The 21202-nt window shown below is 42.4% G+C and overlaps 1 protein-coding gene across 6 annotated transcripts in view; it reads left to right on the top strand.

Moving 5' to 3' along the window:
* Taf1 (TATA-box binding protein associated factor 1) overlaps window positions 1-21202 on the top strand; it is a 105557-nt gene that overhangs the window by 23476 nt on the left and 60879 nt on the right. For all 6 annotated transcript variants that reach the window (XM_042694846.1, XM_042694847.1, XM_042694844.1 and 3 more), the window contains exons 17-24: window positions 1874-2004; window positions 3717-3797; window positions 14226-14375; window positions 14769-14888; window positions 15134-15309; window positions 16510-16688; window positions 17631-17844; window positions 19158-19323. In XM_042694846.1, coding sequence (XP_042550780.1) covers window positions 1874-2004; window positions 3717-3797; window positions 14226-14375; window positions 14769-14888; window positions 15134-15309; window positions 16510-16688; window positions 17631-17844; window positions 19158-19323 — 1217 coding nt within the window. The remainder of the gene's footprint in view (window positions 1-1873; window positions 2005-3716; window positions 3798-14225; window positions 14376-14768; window positions 14889-15133; window positions 15310-16509; window positions 16689-17630; window positions 17845-19157; window positions 19324-21202) is intronic.

Here is a 21202-nt window from a genome sequence, read left to right as displayed (position 1 = left end):
TGAGGCTCTGGGTTCAATTCCTCAGCACCACATAACCAGAAAAAAAAAAGCCGGAAGTGGTGCTATGGCTCAAGTGGTAGAGTGCTAGCCTTGAGCTGAAGAGCTGAGGGACAGTGCCCAGGCCCAGAGTTCAGGCCCATGACCGGACCCCCCCCTCCAAAAAAAAAAACCAAACAAACAAGTATGTGAGGTCCTATGCAGGGTGCTGGTGGCTCACACTAGCTACTCAGGAGGCTGTGATCTGAGGATAATGGTTCAAAGCCAGCCGGGGGCAGGAAAGCCCCTGTGAGACTCTTATCTCCAATAAAACCACCAGAAAACTGGAAGTGGCACTGTGGCTCAAGTGGTAGAGCACTCACCTGGAGCTGAAGTGCTGAGGGACAGTGCCCAGGTCCAGAATTCAAGCCCCACAACCGACCAAAAAAAATGAGGGCCTGAGTGCAAGCCCCAGCACTTGTGTGCATGCACGCACACATGTGCACACACACGCGCATGCAGGAGAAGGTAGCAAATCTTATAACCGTGGAAATGCAGGCTCTTTAGTTTTCTTAATATAATTTTGTTTTTTGTTGGTTGTGGGGCTTGAACTTAGGGACTTGGATGCTATCCTTGAGATTCTTTGTGCACAAGGCTAGCATTCTACCACTTGGGCTACAGTACCACTTCTGGTTTTTGAGTGGTTAATTGGAGATAAGAATCTCACAGGGACTTTCCTGCCCGGGCTAGCTTTGAGTCATGATCCTCAGAGCTCAGCCTCCTGAGTAGCTAGTATCATAGGTGTGAGCCACTGGTGCATTTTTTTTTTTTTTGTCAGTCCTGGGCATTGTTCCTGAGCTTCTTTTGCTCAAGGCTAGCACTCTTACTTGAGCCACAGTGCCCCTATTGACCTTTTCTGTTCATGTGGTACTGAAGAATTGAACTCAGGGCTTCATGCTCTGGGCCTGAATGCTGTCCCTCAGCTCTTCAGCTCAAGGCTAGTGCTCTACCACTTGAGCCACAGCACCACTTCCGGTTTTCTGTTGGAGATAAGAGTTTCACAGACTTTCCTGCCTGGGCTGGCTTTGAACCATGATCTTCAGATCTCAGCCTCCTAAGTAGCTAGGATTACAGGTGTGAGTCACTGGCGCCTGGTTGACGTGTTGTACAGAGGGTTACTGTTGTATGTCAGGGAATGAGTTCATTGCAGTTTTTGGACGTCAACTCCTTCACTTTTACCCTTTCATCCTTGCCCACAAGTTATATAGGTCATTTTCAACATAGTGTATACTGAATGACATGATAGCATTTGTTCAACCTTCCTCTCTCCCTTTCTGTACCCACCTCTCTTCAGCGAAAGGGGAAAAAAAAACACCAAAGCAAAAATGTCACCACCACCAATAACAACATAAAAAAGGAGAGGGTAGCAACTGTTATGTAACAGTGGAAGTGGAGACTTCGACTATCCTTTAAAAACACAGTATTGGGGCTTGAATTCAGGGCCAGGGTGGTCTCCTTTAGTTTTTTCACTTGAGGCTGGCATTCTCCAACTTGATCCACACCTCCACTTCTGGCATTTTGATTGTTAATTGGAGATAAGAGTCTCAAGGACTTTCCTGCCTTGGCTGGCTTTGAACTGGTATCCTTAGATCCTGAGGATCCTGAATATCTAGGATTACAGGTATGAACCATGGCTCTAGACTGATTGACTTTTTGACAATTAGTTGCTGAGAAACTCTGTGCAATTTGTTTTATATCAGATATAAGAAAGCTAGTAGGGTTTTTCTTACCCAGTGAGTTATGCTGTTGCCATCTAGTTCAGTGTTTGCTGTCTTTAAAGTATTAGTCAATGAATGTTGGAACTTTCAGAATTCAGGACAATTTCTGTCTTTTCCAGGGATGGACTCAAACTGGTGGGTATTGAAGTCTGATTTTCGTTTACCAACAGAAGAGGAGATTAGAGCTATGGTATCACCAGAACAGTGCTGTGCATATTATAGCATGATAGCTGCAGAGCAGCGATTGAAGGTAAATACGTTCTTAAGCCTATGATTCTTTTCAGAACCATGGAGAAGACTTTTCCCAGGCTTAGAGGTGGTAGTTATTAGATTATTACCAGTAATTAAAATATTCAAACTATATGAAGTATTTCTATCTATATAAATCATGGGGCAAACTGCCTCATGAAGTGTGAGGGCTCCTTGGGGAATGCAGGGCATAGTGTTTTGCTTTGAAAATGCTTGCTCAGAACTGAGTACAAGTAAGGCTGGGAAGGTGGCTCAGTGGTAGAGTGCTTGCCTTGCATGCCTGAGGCCCTGGGTTCGATTCCTCAGCACCTCATAAGCAAAAAGAAAAAAGCCAGAAGTGGCGTTGTGGCTCAAGTGGTAGAGTGCTAGCCTTGAGCTGAAGAGCTCAGGGACAGTGCCCAGGCCCAGAGTTCAGGCCCCACGTCTGGACCAAAAAAAAAAAAAAAAGTGGCTCATGCCTATAATACTAGCTACCCAGGAAACTGAGATCTGAGGATCATGGTTCGAAAACAGCCTGGGCAGGAAAGTCTGTGAGACTCTTATCTCCAATTAGATACAAAAAAAAGCTGAAAGTAGACCTGTTTCTTAAGTGGGGGATGCTAGCCTTGAAAAAAAAACAACTCGGGGAAAGTGCCCAGGCCCTGAGTTCAAGCCCCTGGATTGTCAGAGAAAAAAAATAGCTATTCATCCATTTGATTTGACTTCAGTTTTTTGTGAAGTAAGCAATGACAGTACTTGTCAGCTGCCTGGTTGACAGCAATGATACTAGGTGCTGCTTTATATATGGTTTACAGAGGCACAGCATCCATGTAAGGTGAAAATAGGAAAGGCCCAACTGGGATAGAACAGGATAGCTATGTCTCACTAAGTTAGTAATCGCCTCTGTTTATTTTTTATTTTTTGTGCTACTGGGGATTGAAACCAGACTGGGTCTTTTTGTATCATTGTTTTGTATCATCCTGGTATTTGGACTTATGGCTTGGGTGCTGTCTCTGAGCTTTTTTGCTCAACGATAGCACTCTACCACTTGAGCAACAAGCTCTTCTTCCAGCTTTATGGTGGTTAAATGAGAGATAAGAATCTCATAGACTTTACTGCTTGGGCTGGCTTCAAACTTTGATCTTCAGCTCTCAGTCTCCTGAGTAACTAGGATTACAGGTGTAAGCCACCAGAACTCAGCTGAAAACGTTTTGCTTTTTTTTAATTTCTGAGTGTTGGACTTAGGGCTTTGCTACGGAAGTAAGCTTTATCTCCAACCCAATAAGTTTCTTGGAATGAGCCAGGTGCCGGTGGCTCATGCGTGTAATCCTAGTTACTCAGGCAGCTAAGATCTGAGGATCGCAGTTCAAAGGCAACCTGGGCAGGAAAGTCCGTGAGACTCTTATCTCCAATTAACCACCAGAAAACCAGAAGTGGTGCTGTGGCTCCAGTGGTAGAGCGCTTGCATTGAGCTGAAGAGCTCAGGGACATCGCCCAGGCCGAGTTCAAGCCCCAAGACCCACAAAATAAAAGTTTCTTGGGGCGTACCTGCCATATGTTGTTAATATCTTAAGGTTATAGATAATAATGATGGTAATACTATTTTAAGGTGATATATACATTAAAGACATATAAATGCATATACGCATTGATATTCTATACTTAGTGTTCAGTAAGACGTGTGCTAAGTATTTCACATTTGATCTATTCATGCATGGAATTGTCCTCTTCCAGGATGCTGGCTATGGAGAAAAGTCATTTTTTGCTCCAGAAGAAGAAAATGAGGAAGATTTCCAAATGAAGATTGATGATGAAGTAAGAATTTACACTTTTTTTTTTCAAGTCCTGGGGCTTGAACTCTGGGCCTGGGTACTGTCCCTCTGAGCTTTTGCTCAAGGCTCATGTTCTACCACTTGAGCCACAGCAACCTCTTCTGGCTTTTTCTGTGATTAATTGGAGGTAAGCGTCTCATGGACTTTCCTGCCTGGGTTGGCTTCGAACCACGATCCTCAGATCTCAGCCTCTTGAGTAGCTAGGATTATAGATATGAGCCGCTAGCACCTGGTAAACTCTGTTTTTGAGATAGTGTCTTGCTGTGTACCCCAGACCAGCCTAAATCTCAAAATCCTGCTTCTACTTCCTAAGTTTCAGAGTTACAGGCATGCACGCTATGCCTAGCCACACTTTTTTTTTTGGGGGGGGGGGCAGTATTGGGGCTTGAATTAAGGGCCTCACTGTTGCTCAGCTTGCTCACTCAGCTGGTACTCCACCACACTTGCAGTCATTTTTTTCTGTATAGGTACTGGAGCTTGAACTGCAGGTCTTTTGCTCTCTGCCTTTTCACCCACAATTAGAACATTACCACTTGAGCCACTTCTGGCCCTTTTACTAGTTAATTGGAGATAACAGTCCCTCAGGTTTGTCTGCCTGGGCTGACTTCATACTGTATTCTTCAGATCTTAGCCTACTGAATAGCTAGGATCGCAGGTGTGAGGCATCAGTGCTTGATTTGTTAATTTTATTGAGATAAAATTTACATATAATAACCTGTATGTAGGGGCTGGGAAAGTGGCTCAGTGGTAGAGCGCTTGCCTTGCATGCTCGAGGCCCTGGGTTCAATTCCTCAGCACCACATAAGCAAAAAGAAAAAAGCCGGAAGTGGCGCTGTGGCTCAAGTGGTAGAGCTGAGGGACAGCGCCCAGGCCCAGAGTTCAGGCCCCACGACCAGACCCAAAAAAACAAAACAAAACAAAAAACCTGTATGTATTTATAAACTTTTTTGTTTCCATTGTTTTGTGCTTGCTAGGGAGGTGCTCTACCACTTAAAACAATGTGGGTTTTTTGGCCATTCTTGGGACTTGAACTCAGGACACTGTCCCTGAACATTTTTGCTCAAGGCTAGCACTCAACCACTTGACTTTTGGCCTTTTCTGTTTATATGGTACTGAGGAATCGAACCCAGGGCATCATGCATGCTAGGCAAGCACTCTACCACTAAGCCACATTCCCAGCCCATAAATTACCTTTTTATAGTAGGGTCTGACTATATTCTAGGCTTCCTTCAAACTGATGGTCTCTTGCCTCAGCCTTCCAAGTGCAGGGATTACAGCCTTGTACCACCACTCCTAGTACCCTACAACAGTATTTTATCCCTTTGAAATCCTTTTTTGGCCTCCTTTTTTCCTTCCCTGTTCTTTGTTTCTTGGCATCCACTTTCTGTCACTGGTTTTAGATTAATGAAATTGTAAAAGTGCATACTCTTTTGGACAAAATTGTGGCAAAAAATATATATAATATAAAACTTAGCACTATAACCTTTTATAGTATAGTTCAGTATTGTTTAAGTCCATAACATTTTTTTTTTCTTTTGTGATAATACTTGGGCTCAAACTGGGCATTGTCCCTTAGCCTTTTCTGCTCAAAGCCATCACTCTACTACTTAAGCACAGCACCATCTCCAGCTTTTTTTCAATTTTTGGGGCTGGTCCTGGGGCTTGAACTCAGGGCTTAGGCACTGTCTCTGAGATTCTTCTTTTTTTGTATTATTAAGGTCTCAGACTTATTGTCTAAGCAAATTACTTGAGAGCAAATCTCTCTCTTTCTCTCTCTCTCTTTTTCTTTTTTTTTTGTTCCGGTTGTGGGGCCTGAACTCTGGGCCTGAGCACTGTCCCTCAGCTCTTCAGCTCAAGGCTAGTGCCCTACCACTTGAGCCACAGTGCCAATTCCGGTTTTTTTCTTTTTGCTTATGTGGTGCTGAGGAATCGAACCCAGGGCCTCAGGCATGCAAGGCAAGCGCTCTACCACTGAGCCAACTTCCCAGCCCTCTCTTTCTCTTTTTCTCTCTCTCCAGATATCTATCCATCTATGGCTTTTTCATTCCTCTCTCTATATATATAATAGAGGGTTATGTACATACATATGTATATATTCGTATAATATTGGCATTCTTGTAAAATGCATATAATGTATATATAAAGGTGAATACATGTATACATAGTGATAAATATATATATTAGTATGATTGCATAATTTTTATAGTTTCTATTAGGTCATTTTCTTTGGATACTTTATACTGAAACAGCTAATTCAACATATAAGAGAATTAAGAGGAACTTGCAAATCAATTTAGTCTCCAGTATTTTTTTACATGCTTAACTTTTTTTATTTATGCACACTTTTCCAATATGTCACAGTAATACAGTGATAATAACAATGAAAGCAATAACAATATTTCTTCTTGTAAGATGTTTATTGAAACTTAGTATTTGTTCTGTTATTTATTTTAATCTTCACTACTGCTGTGATTTAAGTACTTCATTACCCCCACTTTATTAGTGAACAAATTAAGGCTTATTTTTCAAATTTACACAACAAAGTCTATGTTTCTGGGCACAAAGTTTATGGTAGTAATTTTTTTTTTAATCCATACCCTTAGTTTACTAAATATGTCCTGAAACATTCTGTGGAAATGTCATTAAAGAAAATATCATAGTTCTTGCAGCTACTCTTTTTTTTTTTTTTTTTTTTGGGTCCGGTTGTGGGGCCTGAACTCTGGGCCTGGGCGCTGTCCCTCAGCTCTTCAGCTCAAGGCTAGCGCTCTACCACTTGAGCCACAGCATCACTTCCGGTTTTTTTTTTCTTATGTGGTACTGAGGAATCGAACCCAGGGCCTCAGGCATGCAAGGCAAGCACTCTACCACTGAGCCAACTTCCTAGCCCGTTGCAGCTACTCTTTACAGAGTTTCATCTCAGCTCAGACAACATACTAATACAACAAATTGTTAAAATTCAACTTTTCGATAGTACATACTTGTGATTTTTCCTTTTAATGGATTACTCTTTGTGTTAGCAATTCTGAGCTAATTCATTAACATTTCTGTCTCAAATTTTATTTTTTATTTATTTTTTTGGTCCGGTTGTGGGGCCTGACCTCTGGGCCTGAGCACTGTCCTTCAGCTCTTCAGCTCAAGGCTAGTGCCCTACCACTTAAGCCACAGCGCCACTTCCGGCTTTTTTCTTTTTGCTTATGTGGTGCTGAGGAATCGAACCCAGGGCCTCAGGCATGCAAGGCAAGCGCTCTACCACTGAGCCAACTTCCCAGCCCTCTGTCTCAAATTTTATACCCCTACAAATCTCTGAAGCTATTAATGCATGTTTGTGAAAAGAATGTATGCTATAACACAAAGACAACAAAAATGCAAATTCAATCAATACAAGCAGCAAAACATCAACAACCTGAAGGTATACTTACTGTGATAAATTGTCCCCAGATACTAGATAAGTATCTGCCCACACACAAAGGCTACCAACCACTAACTGACTGGGTCCAAGTTTGAGGCACAGTGTACTTTGAAAAATGTGCAGTAAGAGAGTAAAAGTATTTCTGAAACATCATGATAACTAATTTCAATATCATAATACATTTCAAATTTGTGACGTTTGTGCTCTCTTAAACCACTAAGGTTCCCTATAGTCTACTTAAGGGACTTTGGGGAAACACAATTCCTTGACTTTGTATTTTGAGATAATTTTAGATTTATAGAATAATTACAAAAACATTTCAAAGAGCTACTTGTCATTTATTGGCATGTCCTATGTTGAAAACCCACTGAACCTTAGTATAATTACCAAGAGATGTAATACTTTAAACAGCTTTAGTTCATTGGCCTTATTAATACTCATCAGCATTTTTCACTAATACTGTTTCCATCACAAAAATCTAATCTAGCCTGCTTGCTTAGTTATCCTGTCTAGGTAGCTTACCTACTCTGCAACAATTTCTCTGTTTATCCTTGTCTTTCATTAACTATTCAAGTGAAAGGCTGGAACAAAATCTTCCAAGAAAATGGCCCTCATAAACAGGCTGGGGTAGTAAAACTAATATCAGATAAAACATAATTACAATTAGAAAATTACAAATTAGAATTAGATTAAAATTAGAAAAAACAAGGGCCAGGTGCTGGTGGCTCACACCTGTAATCCTAGCTACTCAGGAGGCTGAGATCTGAGGATCTCGGTTCAAAGCCAGCCTGGGCAGGAAACTCCGTGAGACTCTTTTTTTTTTTTTTTTTTTGTCGGTGTGGGGCTTGAACTCTGGGCCTGGGCGCTGTCCCTCAGCTCTTCAGCTCAAGGCGAGCGCTCTACCACTTGAGCTACAGTGCCACTTCCGGTTTTCTGGTGGCTTATTGGAGATAGGAGTCTCACGGTCTCTCCTGCCCGGGCTGGCTTTGAACCGCGATCCTCAGATCTCAGCCTCCTGAGTAGCTAGGATTACAGGCCTGAGCCACCAGTGAGCCACCAGCCCTCGGCTCTGTGAGACTCTTATCTCCAATAAAGCACTCGAAAACAGGAAGTTGTGCTATGGCTCAAGCGGTAGTGGGCTTGCCTTGAGCTGAAGAGTGTAGGGACAGCACCCAGGCCTAGAGTTCAAGCCTCACGACTGACCAAAAAAAAAAAAAAAAAAAAGAAAAAACAAGGGCATTTCATATTAATAAAGTGAACTCTTCATTAGGTTTCTGTCTGATGTGGTTCCCTGGTGGTGATTATTTTCTTTGGGCTATATTACTCCATTTAGTATTTTTTTTTTGTAGTACTGGCTTCTTGTTCATGAATTCCTTTACTTTTTCTTTATTACTAAAAATTGTAGTTTCTCCATCGAATGTTAATGCTAGTTTTGCTGGATAAACCAATCTGGGTTGGCAAATTACTGGTTTTCAGTGCTTGGATGCTACTTTTCCAGGCTCTCGCATTGAGGGTTTGTATAGAGAGCTCCACAGTGATACTAATTTTCTTTGATTTTACAGCATTTAAAATCAGCTCTTTGCAATTCAGGTCCAGTGTCTTTACTACAATGTGTCTAGAAGTGTTTCTTCTAGGATCCTGTCTTCTAGGTATTCTGTATGCTTGGTATGTTGGTGAGGTTTTGTCTTTTGAGATTGGGGAAATTTTCTGTAATAATCTTACTGAATAAGTGTTGCATCCCTCTATTCTGTTATTTCTCTCCTAAATCAATCCCAATTATATGAAGCTTAGATTTCTTGGCATTGTCCGCCAGTTCTTGGACTTCCCTTTGGTAATTGGAGTGTTTTTTCTATATCTATGACTTTCCTCTCCAGCTCCTCTGTTTTATCTTTTTTTTTTTTTTAATTTTCATTTTGGGGTCCGGTGGTGGGGCCTGAACTCTGGGCCTGGGCACTTTTCCTCAGCTCTTAAGCTCAAGGCTAGCCCTCTACCACTTGAGCCATGCACCACTTCCGGCTTTTTTCTTTTTGCTTATGTGGTGCTGAGGAATCGAACCCAGGGCCTCATGCATGCAAGGCAAGCGCTCTACCACTGAGCCACCTTCCCAGCCCCTATTATCTTTAACTCCCGATAGTCTGTTTTCCATCTCATTCATTCTGTTCTATGGCTTTCATTCTGCTTTGCATTGCGAAAATTGATCTATTTATGGTTTCTATATGGATTCTCAATGTGTTAATTTCATCTTTTAAGGAGGTATATACTGTGTCTATTCTTGACTGTATCTCTGTTTTTAGGTCTTGGAATTCCTTTGGGTATTTCTTCTTTGTACTCTCTTGAAATTGCTGTTCTAACTCTCTTTTTATTACTTTGGCCAATTCTGTCATCATTTCTTGTTTTTTTTTTTTTTTTTTTTGGTCCGGTCGTGGGGCCTGAACTCTGGGCCTGGCCATGTCCCTCAGCTCTTCAGCTCAAGGCTAGCGCTCTACCACTTGAGCCACAGCACCACTTCTGGCTTTTTTTCTGTTTGCTTTTATGTGGTGCTGAGGAATTGAATGCAGGGCCTCAGGCATGCAAGGCAAGGGCTCTACCACTGTGCCACCTTCCCAGCCCCCGTGTCATCATTTCTTTATCTTTTGTCCTCCATTTTCTTCTACACTCTCACTGGAGTTCTTTCCTGGGTTGCTGCTGGAACACGCACGTGTTTTGCTATACTGGTGACCTATGCAGCATAGGATCTTGGTTGGGGTACATTTGTTTGTCAGTTCCCAGTGGGTTGGGGGCACTCCTCCAGCTGTTAGAGCTTATGCACAATTCCCAGCTCCATTTAGCCTGGGACTGGCAGCGAAGGCCACTGGATCCCCCCTCTGAGCACACAGGTGGGCTGCTGGAGCCTTCCCACAGTTACAGGTGGAGTTTGCTTCACAGGGCTGCTGGAGCACATGGGAGGCTCCCTGGGCAGGGGGCAGGGTTTCCCGTGGAGTACTCACTGATCCTGGAACTGGTTAGGGGCTGTCCAGCGGTGCTGTGGCAGATCGATGTATCTGTGTGCTGTAGATTGTTGGTCACCACCGAGCTCTGTTGCGATGGTTGTAGGCTGAGCAGTGTGGCTGTGGGAGTTCTGGGTCTGGGTTTCACAACACCTTGTCTCCAGTCTCTTGTCTCTGTCTACACTGTCTGGGCCCTTTGCTCTGAGGGTTTTCTGTGCTGGAGTTCTATGTCTGTTTGTGGCTTTGAGGTCCCAGGGAGATGAAGGCTGGGCTGCTTTTGTGGCTGGGCGGCAAGGGAGGGGGTCTTCGCATTTTTTCCACCTTTGTGCAAGTTTTGAGGTTTTTTTCTTTTCCTTTTTTCAGTCCCTGTATTTCTCAGGTTAATCGCCTTTTTGCTTTTGTCCATCTCTTGGGGGAACTGCATTTTGGGAATTCTCTATTTAGTTGGAGAGAGCTGTGGTGTTTCCCTACTGGTTTGTTGTCATCTTGGATCTTCCTAGGTTTGTTGTTGTTGTTGGTCATGGGGCTTGAACTCTGGGCCTGGGCGCTGTCCCTCAGCTCTTCAGCTCAAGGCTAGTGCTCTATCACTTGATTGGCCAATTTTCTAATTGTATGGTTTTGATTTTTTTTTTTTTGTGGGGGGGGTCCAGTCGTGGGGCTTGAACTCTGGGCCTGGGCGCTGTCAGGTTTTGATTTTTTTGAGTTGTGGGATTATTTTTTTTGCCACCCCTGGGCTTGAACTCAGGGCCTGGGTACTGTTCTTGAGCCTCCCTGTATCAACGCTAGTACTCTACCATTTGAGCCACCGGGTACTGTTCCTGAGCCTCCCTGTATCAAAGCTAGTGCTCTACCACTTGAGCCACTGAGCCATTGAACCAGGGCTTCATGCATAGAAGGCAAGCATTCAACTACTAAGCCACATTCTCAGCCCCAGGAATTCTTAATTCTAGATATTAACCCTTCTAATGGTTTTTTTTTTTTTTTCTGATGATACTGGGGCTTGAGCTCAAGGCCTCATGTTTGCTAGGCAAACCCTCTACTGCTTGAGCTATACCCTCAGCCCTGACGGTTGTTTTTTTTTTTTTTTTTTTAATTTTATTTTATTTGTGAACATACTGTACAGAGGGGTTACAATTACAAGGGCAAGATAATGCATACATTTCTTACCAAGCATTGCAGCCTCCTCCTTTGTTTACCCTTCACCTCTGACGGTTGTTTTTGATGTACAAATTTCTATTTTGACTTATTTTCAATACAGGGATCAAACTCAAGGTCTTGCACAAAATAGGCAAGTTCTACCACTGAGCTATATCCCCAGCCTGATTTTACTTTTGTTATTTGAGTTATATCCAAAAAATCATTATTAAATCCAGTGTCGTGCTTTTCCCCTGTGTTTTCGTCTACGAGTATTACAGTTGTACCTTTAATGTTTAGGTCTTATATCTGTTGTAAATTAATTTTTGTATATGGTATAAGTTAAAGATCCAACTTCATTATTTTGTTTGTGGATAGCCAGTTTTCCAAGCATAATTTGGTTATGTGTACTGATAGTTTCTTTTTATTATGGCACAATATTCCAAAGCATGTAATTCCGGCTTATTTAATTTTGAGGAACATTTTACTTCTTCCTAGTTGTTGGCTATATTTTTGTCACTGTACCAGTACTAGGGCTTAAAATTAGAGCTTTGCTCTCTTGTTTGTCATTTTCAAGCTCAAGGCTGGTGCTTTTACCACTTGAGCCACAACTCCACTTCCAGTTGTTGGTTACTATAAAATTATTCTTTTGCTAGGTCTCCAGTGGCTCATGATTATAATCTTTGCTACTCAGGAGTCTGAGATTTCAGGATGGAGGTTCAGAGCCATCCCAGGAAGATAAATCCTTGAGACTCTTGTCTCCAATCATTCAGCAAAAGACAAAGTTGAAGGTATGGCTCAAGTGTTAGAGCACCAGCTTTGAGTGTAAAAGTTAAACAAGAGGTGATGGCTTGAGTTCAAGCCCCAGTACTGGCGCAAAAAGAAAAAATAAGAAAAATGTTCTCTTGACTTTTTTTGCTATACTGGGAATTGAACTTGGGGCCCTGCTTGCTATATAGACAGGCACTGTATCACTTAAGCTGTTTATTTTTTTTGTTTGTTTCAGTTCTGTGGGTTGAGTTTGGGACCTGCTTCCTGTCCTTAAGCTTTTGTGCTCAAGATTAGTGCTCTACCACTTGAGCCACATTTCTGCTTCTGGCTTTTTTTGGTCAGTTGGAGATAATTTCACAGACTTTCCTGCCTGGGCTGGCTACAAACTAGGAACCTCCAACCACAGTCTTCTGAGTAGCTGGAATTACAAGTGTTAGCCCCTGATACCTGGTTGCCATGGTGTGTGTGTGTGTGTGTGTGTGTGTGTGTGTGTGTGTGTGTGTGTGTGTGTGTGTGTGTGTGTGTGTGTGTGTGTGTGTGTGTGTGTGTGTGTGTGTGTGTGTGTGTGTGTGTGTGTGTGTGTGTGTGTGTGTGTGATTTTATGTTATTAAAAATTTTTTTCATAGAGATGATGTACAGAGGGATTACAGTTACATGAGTCAGTACATTTCCTCTCATATAGTGTCTTCTATTCCCTTGTTCTATCCCAGTCACTCCCACTTATTTATTTATTTACTTATTTGCCAGTCCTGGAGCTTGAATTCAGGGCTTAGGTACTATCTCTGACTTTCTTTTTTTTTTTTTTTGCCGGTTGTGGGGCCTGAACTCTGTGCCTGGGCGCTGTCCCTCAGCTCTCAGCTCAAGGCTAGAGCTCTACCACTTGAACCACGGTGCCACTTCCAGCTTTTTCTGCTTATATGGTGCTGAGGAATCAAACACAGGGCCTCAGGCATGCAAGGCAAGCCTTCTACCACTGATCCACCTTCCCAGCCCTACTTTGTTGTTATAAAAATGATATATGGTTTTTACCTTGGTTTTTTTTGAGGTAGAGTCTCCCTTTTCTTTTTTGTGTGTGGGATTTGAACTCAGGGCCTGTGCACTGTCCCTGAGCTTTTTGGCTCAAGGCTAGCACTCTATCACTTGAACCACTTACAGGTTTTAGGTTTTTTTTCAGTGATTAATTAGAGATAAGATTCTTACAGCCAGGCACAGTTGGCTCACACCTGTAATCCTAGCTACTCAGGAGGCTGAGATATGAGGATCGTAGTTCAAAGCCTACCTGGGCAGGAAACTCCGTGAGACTCTTATCTCCAATAAACCACTCAAAAACTGGAAATGGCACTGTGGCTCAAGTTGGTAGAGCGCTCGCCTTGAGCTGAAGAGCACGGGGACAGCATCCAAACCCAGAGTTCAAGCCCCACGACCTATTTTAAAAAAAAAGATTCTTACAGACTTTCTTGCTCGGGCTGGCTTTGAACTGTGATCCTCAGATATCAGCCTCCTGAGTATCTAGGATTACAGGCACGAGCTACTGGTATTTGGCTTTCCTTGAGTTTTTTTGCCCAAGGTTAACACTCTACCACTTGAGCCACAGCTCCACTTCTGGCCTTTTTGGTGCTTAACTGAAGATAGAGTCTCACAGGCTTTTCTGTCAGGGCTGGCTTCAAACCATAATCCTCAGATCTCAGCCACCTGAATTGCTAGAATTACAGGCATGAGAATCAGCCTACAGCTTACTACCATTATTAAAATACTGTTGAAGACAAAAGCTAAGTACTGGTCTGCTATATCCTTTTTTTTTTGTCTATCTTTGTCTCTCAGGTCTTCAGCTCAAGGCTAGCACTCTACCACTTGAGCCACAGCACCACTTCTGACTTTTTCTGCTTATGTGGTGCTGAGGAATCGAACCTAGAGTCTCATGCATGCAAGGCAAGGACTCTACCACTGAGTCACCTTCCCAGCCCTGGGCTGCTATATCTAGCAGTTGATCTTTGTGGCTAATCTATAAAGCATAAGCATTGCTCATTGTCCTTTTTCTCCCCTACCAACTATTGACTATACATAGTGCAAATGTTTCCCATGCTTGTGAGAATCCTTTCCTGTACTTTAGGTTCGAACTGCTCCTTGGAATACCACAAGAGCTTTCATTGCTGCCATGAAGGGAAAATGTCTACTGGAGGTGACTGGTGTGGCAGATCCCACAGGCTGTGGTGAAGGATTCTCCTATGTGAAGATTCCAAACAAACCAACACAGCAGAAGGTAAGATTGTCTATAATTTCTAGTTAAAAATTCTTGTTTCTTAGTCAAGCACTAGCTACTCAGGAGGCTACGATCTGAGGTTTGCAGTTCGAAGTTAGCATGGACAGGAAAGTTGGTGAGATTGCTGTCTTCAATGAACTACAAAAAATGGCTGGAAGTAAAGGTGTGACTCAAGTAGTAGAGTACTAGCCTTGAACAGCATGTACAAAAATTCTTTATGTTTGTATTTAAAGAGTTGTACAAAGGAGAGATTGAATTTCTAGGATGAGGAAATGAGGATTGGGGAATGAGATGGAGTGGAAGATCTGGAAAGTAGTTAATTTGGCAGAATGACATAAGTGACTACTATAAGGATCTCTTAGGATTCTCACTTGTTTTTTTTGTTTGAGGCAGGATGATAAGGAGCCTCAGCCAGTGAAGAAGACTGTGACAGGAACAGATGCAGACCTTCGTCGCCTTTCTTTGAAAAATGCCAAGCAACTTCTCCGTAAATTTGGTGTGCCTGAGGAAGAGGTAGGTGTAGAAGAAGAAAACTTGGAGCTCCTAGAAGCTTTATGTAAGGTATAAGAAGCAGAATTAATATCTGAGAGCTTTGTGGTGTACTGATTACAGAATATATCCTAGATGCTTTTCCAGGAATTGACTTTCCCGAAGTTTAAGTCTGTTTAATCATGACCCTGGTTTTTCTTTTGAAATTCTTGAATGATTTATATGCGTGCATATGTATATAGTTATATGAATATGTGTTTGTCTCATAGATTAAAAAATTGTCCCGTTGGGAAGTTATTGATGTGGTACGCACAATGTCAACAGAACAAGCCCGTTCTGGAGAGGGGCCCATGAGTAAATTTGCCCGGGGATCAAGGTTTTCTGTGGCTGAACATCAAGAGCGTTACAAAGAGGAATGTCAGCGCATCTTTGACCTTCAAAACAAGTATGCTGTTTCAGTGCTCTAGGAAACTCAAGCTGGAAAGGAGAGAGGTCCTAGATACCATATAGGTCTTTGTTTTGTTTTTGTGGTATTGAAGATCAAATTAAGGACCTTGTGCATGCTAGGCAAGTGCTTTATCACTGAGCTTTATCTGCAGCCACCATATACTGTTTTATAACGAAAAGGAGCTCACCTAAAAGTATGACTAGGTACTTGAGTTATTAGGATAATATGTACAATAATACTATGAGAAGACTTGCTCCTTTCAAAGCTACTTGGTAAAAGTTTTGAATGTCAAGAAGGTGCTAAGCTTGAGCTTAGATTTTCATGGTAATCTATTACGGTTAAGCCTGGAAACTTCAACAAGAGTAATAGGGCTTTTTTTCCCCTGAAGATTTAGTTATGAGACAATGGTAAAGTGCTACTAAAAATGACCTGTGGCTGAAGCAGAAGGATGAAGAGATTGAGGCTAAGCTGAACTATAATAACACCATGTTAAGGGTACCACATCTTAGTGTATTCTGTATATGTTGTGTGTGTGTGTGTGTGTGTGTGCATGTGCATGCATGTGTGTGTGTGTGTGTGTGTGTGTGTGTGTGTGTGTGTGTGTGTGTGCGCTAACACAGGCTTGAATTCAGGGGCTCACACTCTTAGGTTTATACTCAAGGCTGGTGCTCTACCACTTGAGCCATAGCTCTGCTTACAGCTTTTGGCTAGTTAATTGGGTCTGAGAATTTCATGAATTTTCCTGCTAGGGTGGTTTGGAACTAGAATTCTCAGATTTGAGCCTCCTGAGTAGCTAGAATTACAGGCATGAACCATTAACATCTGACTCTGTGTATGCTTTTTTTTAGGGGGGGGGAATTGATCTTGGGGCTTGAATTCAGGGCCTGGGCGCTATCCTCGTACTTCTTTGCTAAAGGCTAGTGATCTACCACTTGAGCCACAGGTCCACTTCTAGCTTTTAGGTGGTTAATGGGAGGTAAGAATCTCACAGATTTTCCTACCTGGATTGGGTTCGAACCATGATACTCAGATCTTGGCTTCCTGAGTAGCTGGGATTACAAGTGTGAGTCACCAGTGCCCAGCCTTATAAAGGATTATTTATCTTTTTTTTTTTTTTTTTGCTTTTGGTGTAATCATTTCTTTAACTCTTTTTATATTTCGGTATATCCTCTGGTCGGTCTTTAACTTTTTTTTTAGGGTTTTGTCATCAACAGAACTATTGTCAACTGACACAGACAGCAGCTCAGCTGAAGATAGTGACTTTGAAGAAATGGGAAAAAATATTGAGAATATGTTGCAGAACAAGAAAACCAGCTCTCAGCTATCACGTGAACGGGAGGAACAGGAGAGGAAGGAACTACAGCGGATGCTACTTGGTGAGGGTAGTGGATATATTGATAAGAAGGAGAAGGATCATAAAAGAGCATAAATAAAAGCAGACTATAACTGAGAGAAGCTGGAGGCAGACAAAGTAGGTGATAAGTACAGGAAAATCTATAGGTTAGGTAGAAAGGTTTCTGCAAATTGGACTGTAGATCTGTCTGTGGGGGAGAAATTGAATAGATGCTGCCAATTCATTACTATCAGGTACTTGGACAGGTTGGAGCTATCAGTGCTATACGTAAAATGAACTTTCTAGGCATTCATACTAGTGGATAGCAGTTTGGTTGTGTGTTTGTGTGTCTGTCTGTCTGTCATCTCTGTCTGATCTGTCTGTCCTGGAGTTTGCACCAGGGCCTTGGTGCTGTCCTAGAGCTTTTCTTCTCAAGGCTAGTGCTCTACCACTTGAGCCACTACTCCACTTCTGGCTTTTATGGTATCTTCAAAAATGTTTGGAAAAAGGAAATTGGCAGTATTAAAATGAAGTCAGGAAAGGATAAATTAGTGTACTCTTGGAGCTCATGGTAACTTTGATATTACTATTTTTTTGTGCCAGTCCTGGGACATAAATTTATGACGTTGGCACTGTCCCTGAGCTTTTTGCTCAGGCTTGCATTCTATCACTTGAGCTACAGTTCCATTTCTGGTTTTTGGTTGTTAATTGGAGATAAGAGTCTCACAGACTTTCCTGCCTGGGCTGGCTTTAAATTGAGATCCTCAGATCTGGCCTACAGAGCAGCTAGGATTTCAGGCATGAGCCACTGGCTTCCAGCTATTTCTGGCTTGTTGCTAGTTAGTCTCATGGACTTTTCTGCCTGGGCTGGCTTTGAACCTCAATCCTCAGATCTCAGTATCCTGAGTAGGTAGTGTTACAGGCATGAACAACCAACTCCTGGCAGGGAAACATTAGTTTAGAAATCTTTTTTCTTTCCTTATAGCTGCAGGCTCAGCAGGAGGAGGAAATAATCACAGAGATGATGACACAGCTTCTGTGACGAGCCTTAACTCCTCTGCCACTGGCCGCTGTCTGAAGATATATCGCACTTTTCAAGATGAAGAGGGTAAAGAGTATGTTCGATGTGAGACGGTCCGAAAACCAGCTGTCATGGATGCCTATGTGCGCATACGGACCACAAAAGATGAAGAATTCATGTGAGTTTAATTTTTTTTTAATTTTTATTACTACTATAAAAATGATGTAAAGAGGGGGTTACAGTTACATAAGTCAGATAGAGTGCATTTCTTTCTTTTTTTTTTGGTCATTCATGGGGCTTGAATTCTGGGCCTGGACACTGTCCCTCAGCTCAAGGCTAGTGCTCTACCACTTGAGCCACAGCTCTACTTCTGGTTTTCTGGTGGTTAATTGGAGATAAGAGTTTCACAGACTTCCCTCCCCAGGCTGGGTGATCCTCAGATCTGTCTCCTGAGTTGCTAGGATTGCAGGCATGAGCCACCACACTCGGTTAAGAGTACATTTCTTTTTAGACAGTGTCACCCTTTCCCTCACTCTCTCAGTCATGTGTTTGATTTAAACACTTCTAAGTGTGAAGAGGAGACCAATAATGGTTGTGGGGGGGAATGGATATGTGCTTGAGTTTTAGTGACAGGATTGTGCACAATTGTCCCTGGAAGTCTTTTTTTTTTTTTTTTTTGTCAGTTATGGGGCTTGAACTCTGGGCTTGGGCGCTATCCCTGCACTCTTCAGCTCAAGGTGAGCGTTCTACTGCTTGAGCCACAGTGCCACTTCCGGTTTTCTAGTGGTTTATTGGAGGTAAAAGTCTCATGGACTTTCCTGCCCGGGCTGGCTTTGAACCGTGATCCTCAGATCTCAGCCCCCTGAGTAGCTAGGATTACAGAGGTGAGCCACCAGCATCTGGCTTCTGGAAGTCTTTTATATTGGGCTACCACCTTGCTTTTAGATTTTTTGCTTGAGCAGAGCCAAATCACCAGGAAAATTACTTGTTTGCTATAAAATAAAAGCATGTTATGGCCAGGCGCTGGTGGCTCACACCTGTAATTCCAGCTACTCAGGAGGCTGAGAGCTGAGGATCACAGTTCAAAGCCAGCCTGGACAGGGAAATCTGTGAGACTCTTATCTCCAATAAACCACCAGAAAACTGAAAGTGGCTCTATGGCTGAAGTGGTAGAGCGCTAGCCTTGAGCTGAAGAGCTGAGGGAGAGCGCCCAGGCCGAGTTCAAGCCCCACCCCCAGGACTGACTAAAAAGAAGCATGTTATGTTCTGCCAAAAAAAAAGAAAAAGAAAAAAATGTATGACTTACTAAGGATTTAGAGATACCTCTGTTGATGGAGTGCTATTGAGGGTGATGGGAGTGGCATTTAAATTCCTTTTATTTTAGCCTAGGTAGATTACTTTAGTTCTGTGTTGTTACCTGTCCAGACAACCTTCCTGAATTACGCTTATTTATGTATGGTCTTGTCTCCCGCACCTCTTTCTCTTGTTCAGTCGAAAATTTGCCCTTTTTGATGAGCAGCATAGAGAAGAGATGCGAAAAGAACGGCGAAGGATTCAGGAGCAACTGAGGCGGCTTAAACGGAACCAGGAAAAGGAAAAGCTTAAAGGTCCTCCTGAGAAGAAGCCCAAAAAAATGAAGGAACGCCCTGACCTAAAAGTAAATTTATTATGGCTTGGCATGGTGGCATGCACCTATAATTCATTTCATCACCAGAGTTTGAGGCAAAGATTTGAAATTTATAGCGAGTATGGGATACATAGGAGACCCTGTCTGAATACACAAGAAGAATTTAGTATATTGTGGTGTAATTGCAACTCATAGAGCAAAGGAAAACAAGCACACAATTTTCCTTTTTTTTAGTCATTTCCTTACTGGAAATTACTGCAGTATTCTAAACGTTGGAAGTGCTTTGTCTGCTTTGGTGTTACCCAGTACTAGTGTGAGTGGTAAAGACAACACCATACCCATCTAGTGCCATTGTTTTCATTAGGTTCATTAGCTTTATTTGAAATATTTTTTAGCCAGGTGCTACAAGCCCCACAACCGACAAAATTTTTTTTTTCTAGGCATCTAGGCATCTTGCATTTTCTTTTTTCCCCCCATTTTATAAATTGCTATTATAAAGATAATACATAGAAGAGTTACAATTTGCTTTTTTCTTTTTTCTTTTTTTTTTTCGGTCATGGGATTGAACTCTAGACCTGTGGGCTGTCCCTGAGCTCTTCAGCTCAAGGCTAGCGTTCTACCACTTGAGCCAATGTACCACTTCCAGTTTTCTGGTGGTGAATTGGAGATAAAGAGTCTCAGACTTTCCTGCCTAGGCTGGCTTTGAACTATGATCCTCCGATTTCAGTCTCCTGAGCAGCTAGGGTTATATAGGCATTAGCCACTGGCACCTAGCTACATTTCTTTTTAGACAGTGTCACCCCTTCCCTCACTCTCTCCCAGTTTCTCACTCCTGGTCTTTGGATTTTATTTTACATATTTATACGCTTTTAGTTTTCTGAGGTTTAGACCTATTGCTTCATGCATGCTAGGTAAGCACTCTACCACTAAGCTACATTCCCAGTCCTTCTTTGTATTTTTAACTTCATTTTATTATTATATATTGGTTGTAGGAAGGGTTTCACTATGATATTTTCTTTTTTTTTTTTTTGGGGGGGTCTGGTCGTGGGGTCTGAACTCTGGGCCTGAGCGCTGTCCCTCAGCTCTTCAGCTCAAGGCTAGCACTCTACCACTTGAGCCACAGCGCCACTTCCGGCTTTTTTCTTTTTGCTTATGTGGTGCTGAGGAATCGAACCCAGGGCCTCATGCATGCAAGGCAAGCGCTCTACCACTGAGCCACCTTCCCAGCCCCTTCACTATGATATTTTCATACATGTACATAATGTGCTTTGATCAATTTCAATCCTTCTGGTTTTCTTTTTTAATGTGTATGAACTATATAAGAGAAAATTTAGTTTCATTGTGATAGATATTTCTTTCTTTTTTTTTTTTTTTTTGCCATTCATAGGGCTTGAACTCAGGGTCTTTGCACTGTCCTTGAGCTTCTTTTGCTCAAGGCTAGCACTGTACCACTTAAATCACAGAATTACTTCTCTCATTATCTGTTTATGTGGTACTGAAGAATCAGACCAAGGGCTACATGCATGCTAAGCAAGAACTCTACCACTAAGCCACATTCCCAGCCCTCATTATGATATTTCTTTTTTTTTTTTTGGTCGGTCGTGGGGCTTGAACTCTGGGCCTGGGCGCTGTCCCTTAGCTCTTCAGCTCAAGGCGAGCGCTCTACCACTTGAGCTACAGCGCCACTTCTGGTTTTCTGGTGGTTTATTGGAGATAGGAGTCTCACGGTCTCTCCTGCCCGGGCTGGCTTTGAACCGCCATCCTCAGATCTCAGCCTCCTGAGTAGCTAAGATTACAGGCGTGAGCCACCGCGCCCGGCTTCATTATGATATTTCTATACATTTATATAATATATTCTGATGAATCTAACCCCTTCTATCACTAGTATTCCCTTACCCCCTCCCTCATA

This window comes from Dipodomys spectabilis, unplaced genomic scaffold (assembly GCF_019054845.1).
Source record: "Dipodomys spectabilis isolate Male_0828 unplaced genomic scaffold, ASM1905484v1 ptg000176l, whole genome shotgun sequence".
Taxonomy (NCBI): Eukaryota; Metazoa; Chordata; class Mammalia; order Rodentia; family Heteromyidae; genus Dipodomys; species Dipodomys spectabilis.
This window is presented reverse-complemented; position numbering and strand designations above follow the sequence as displayed.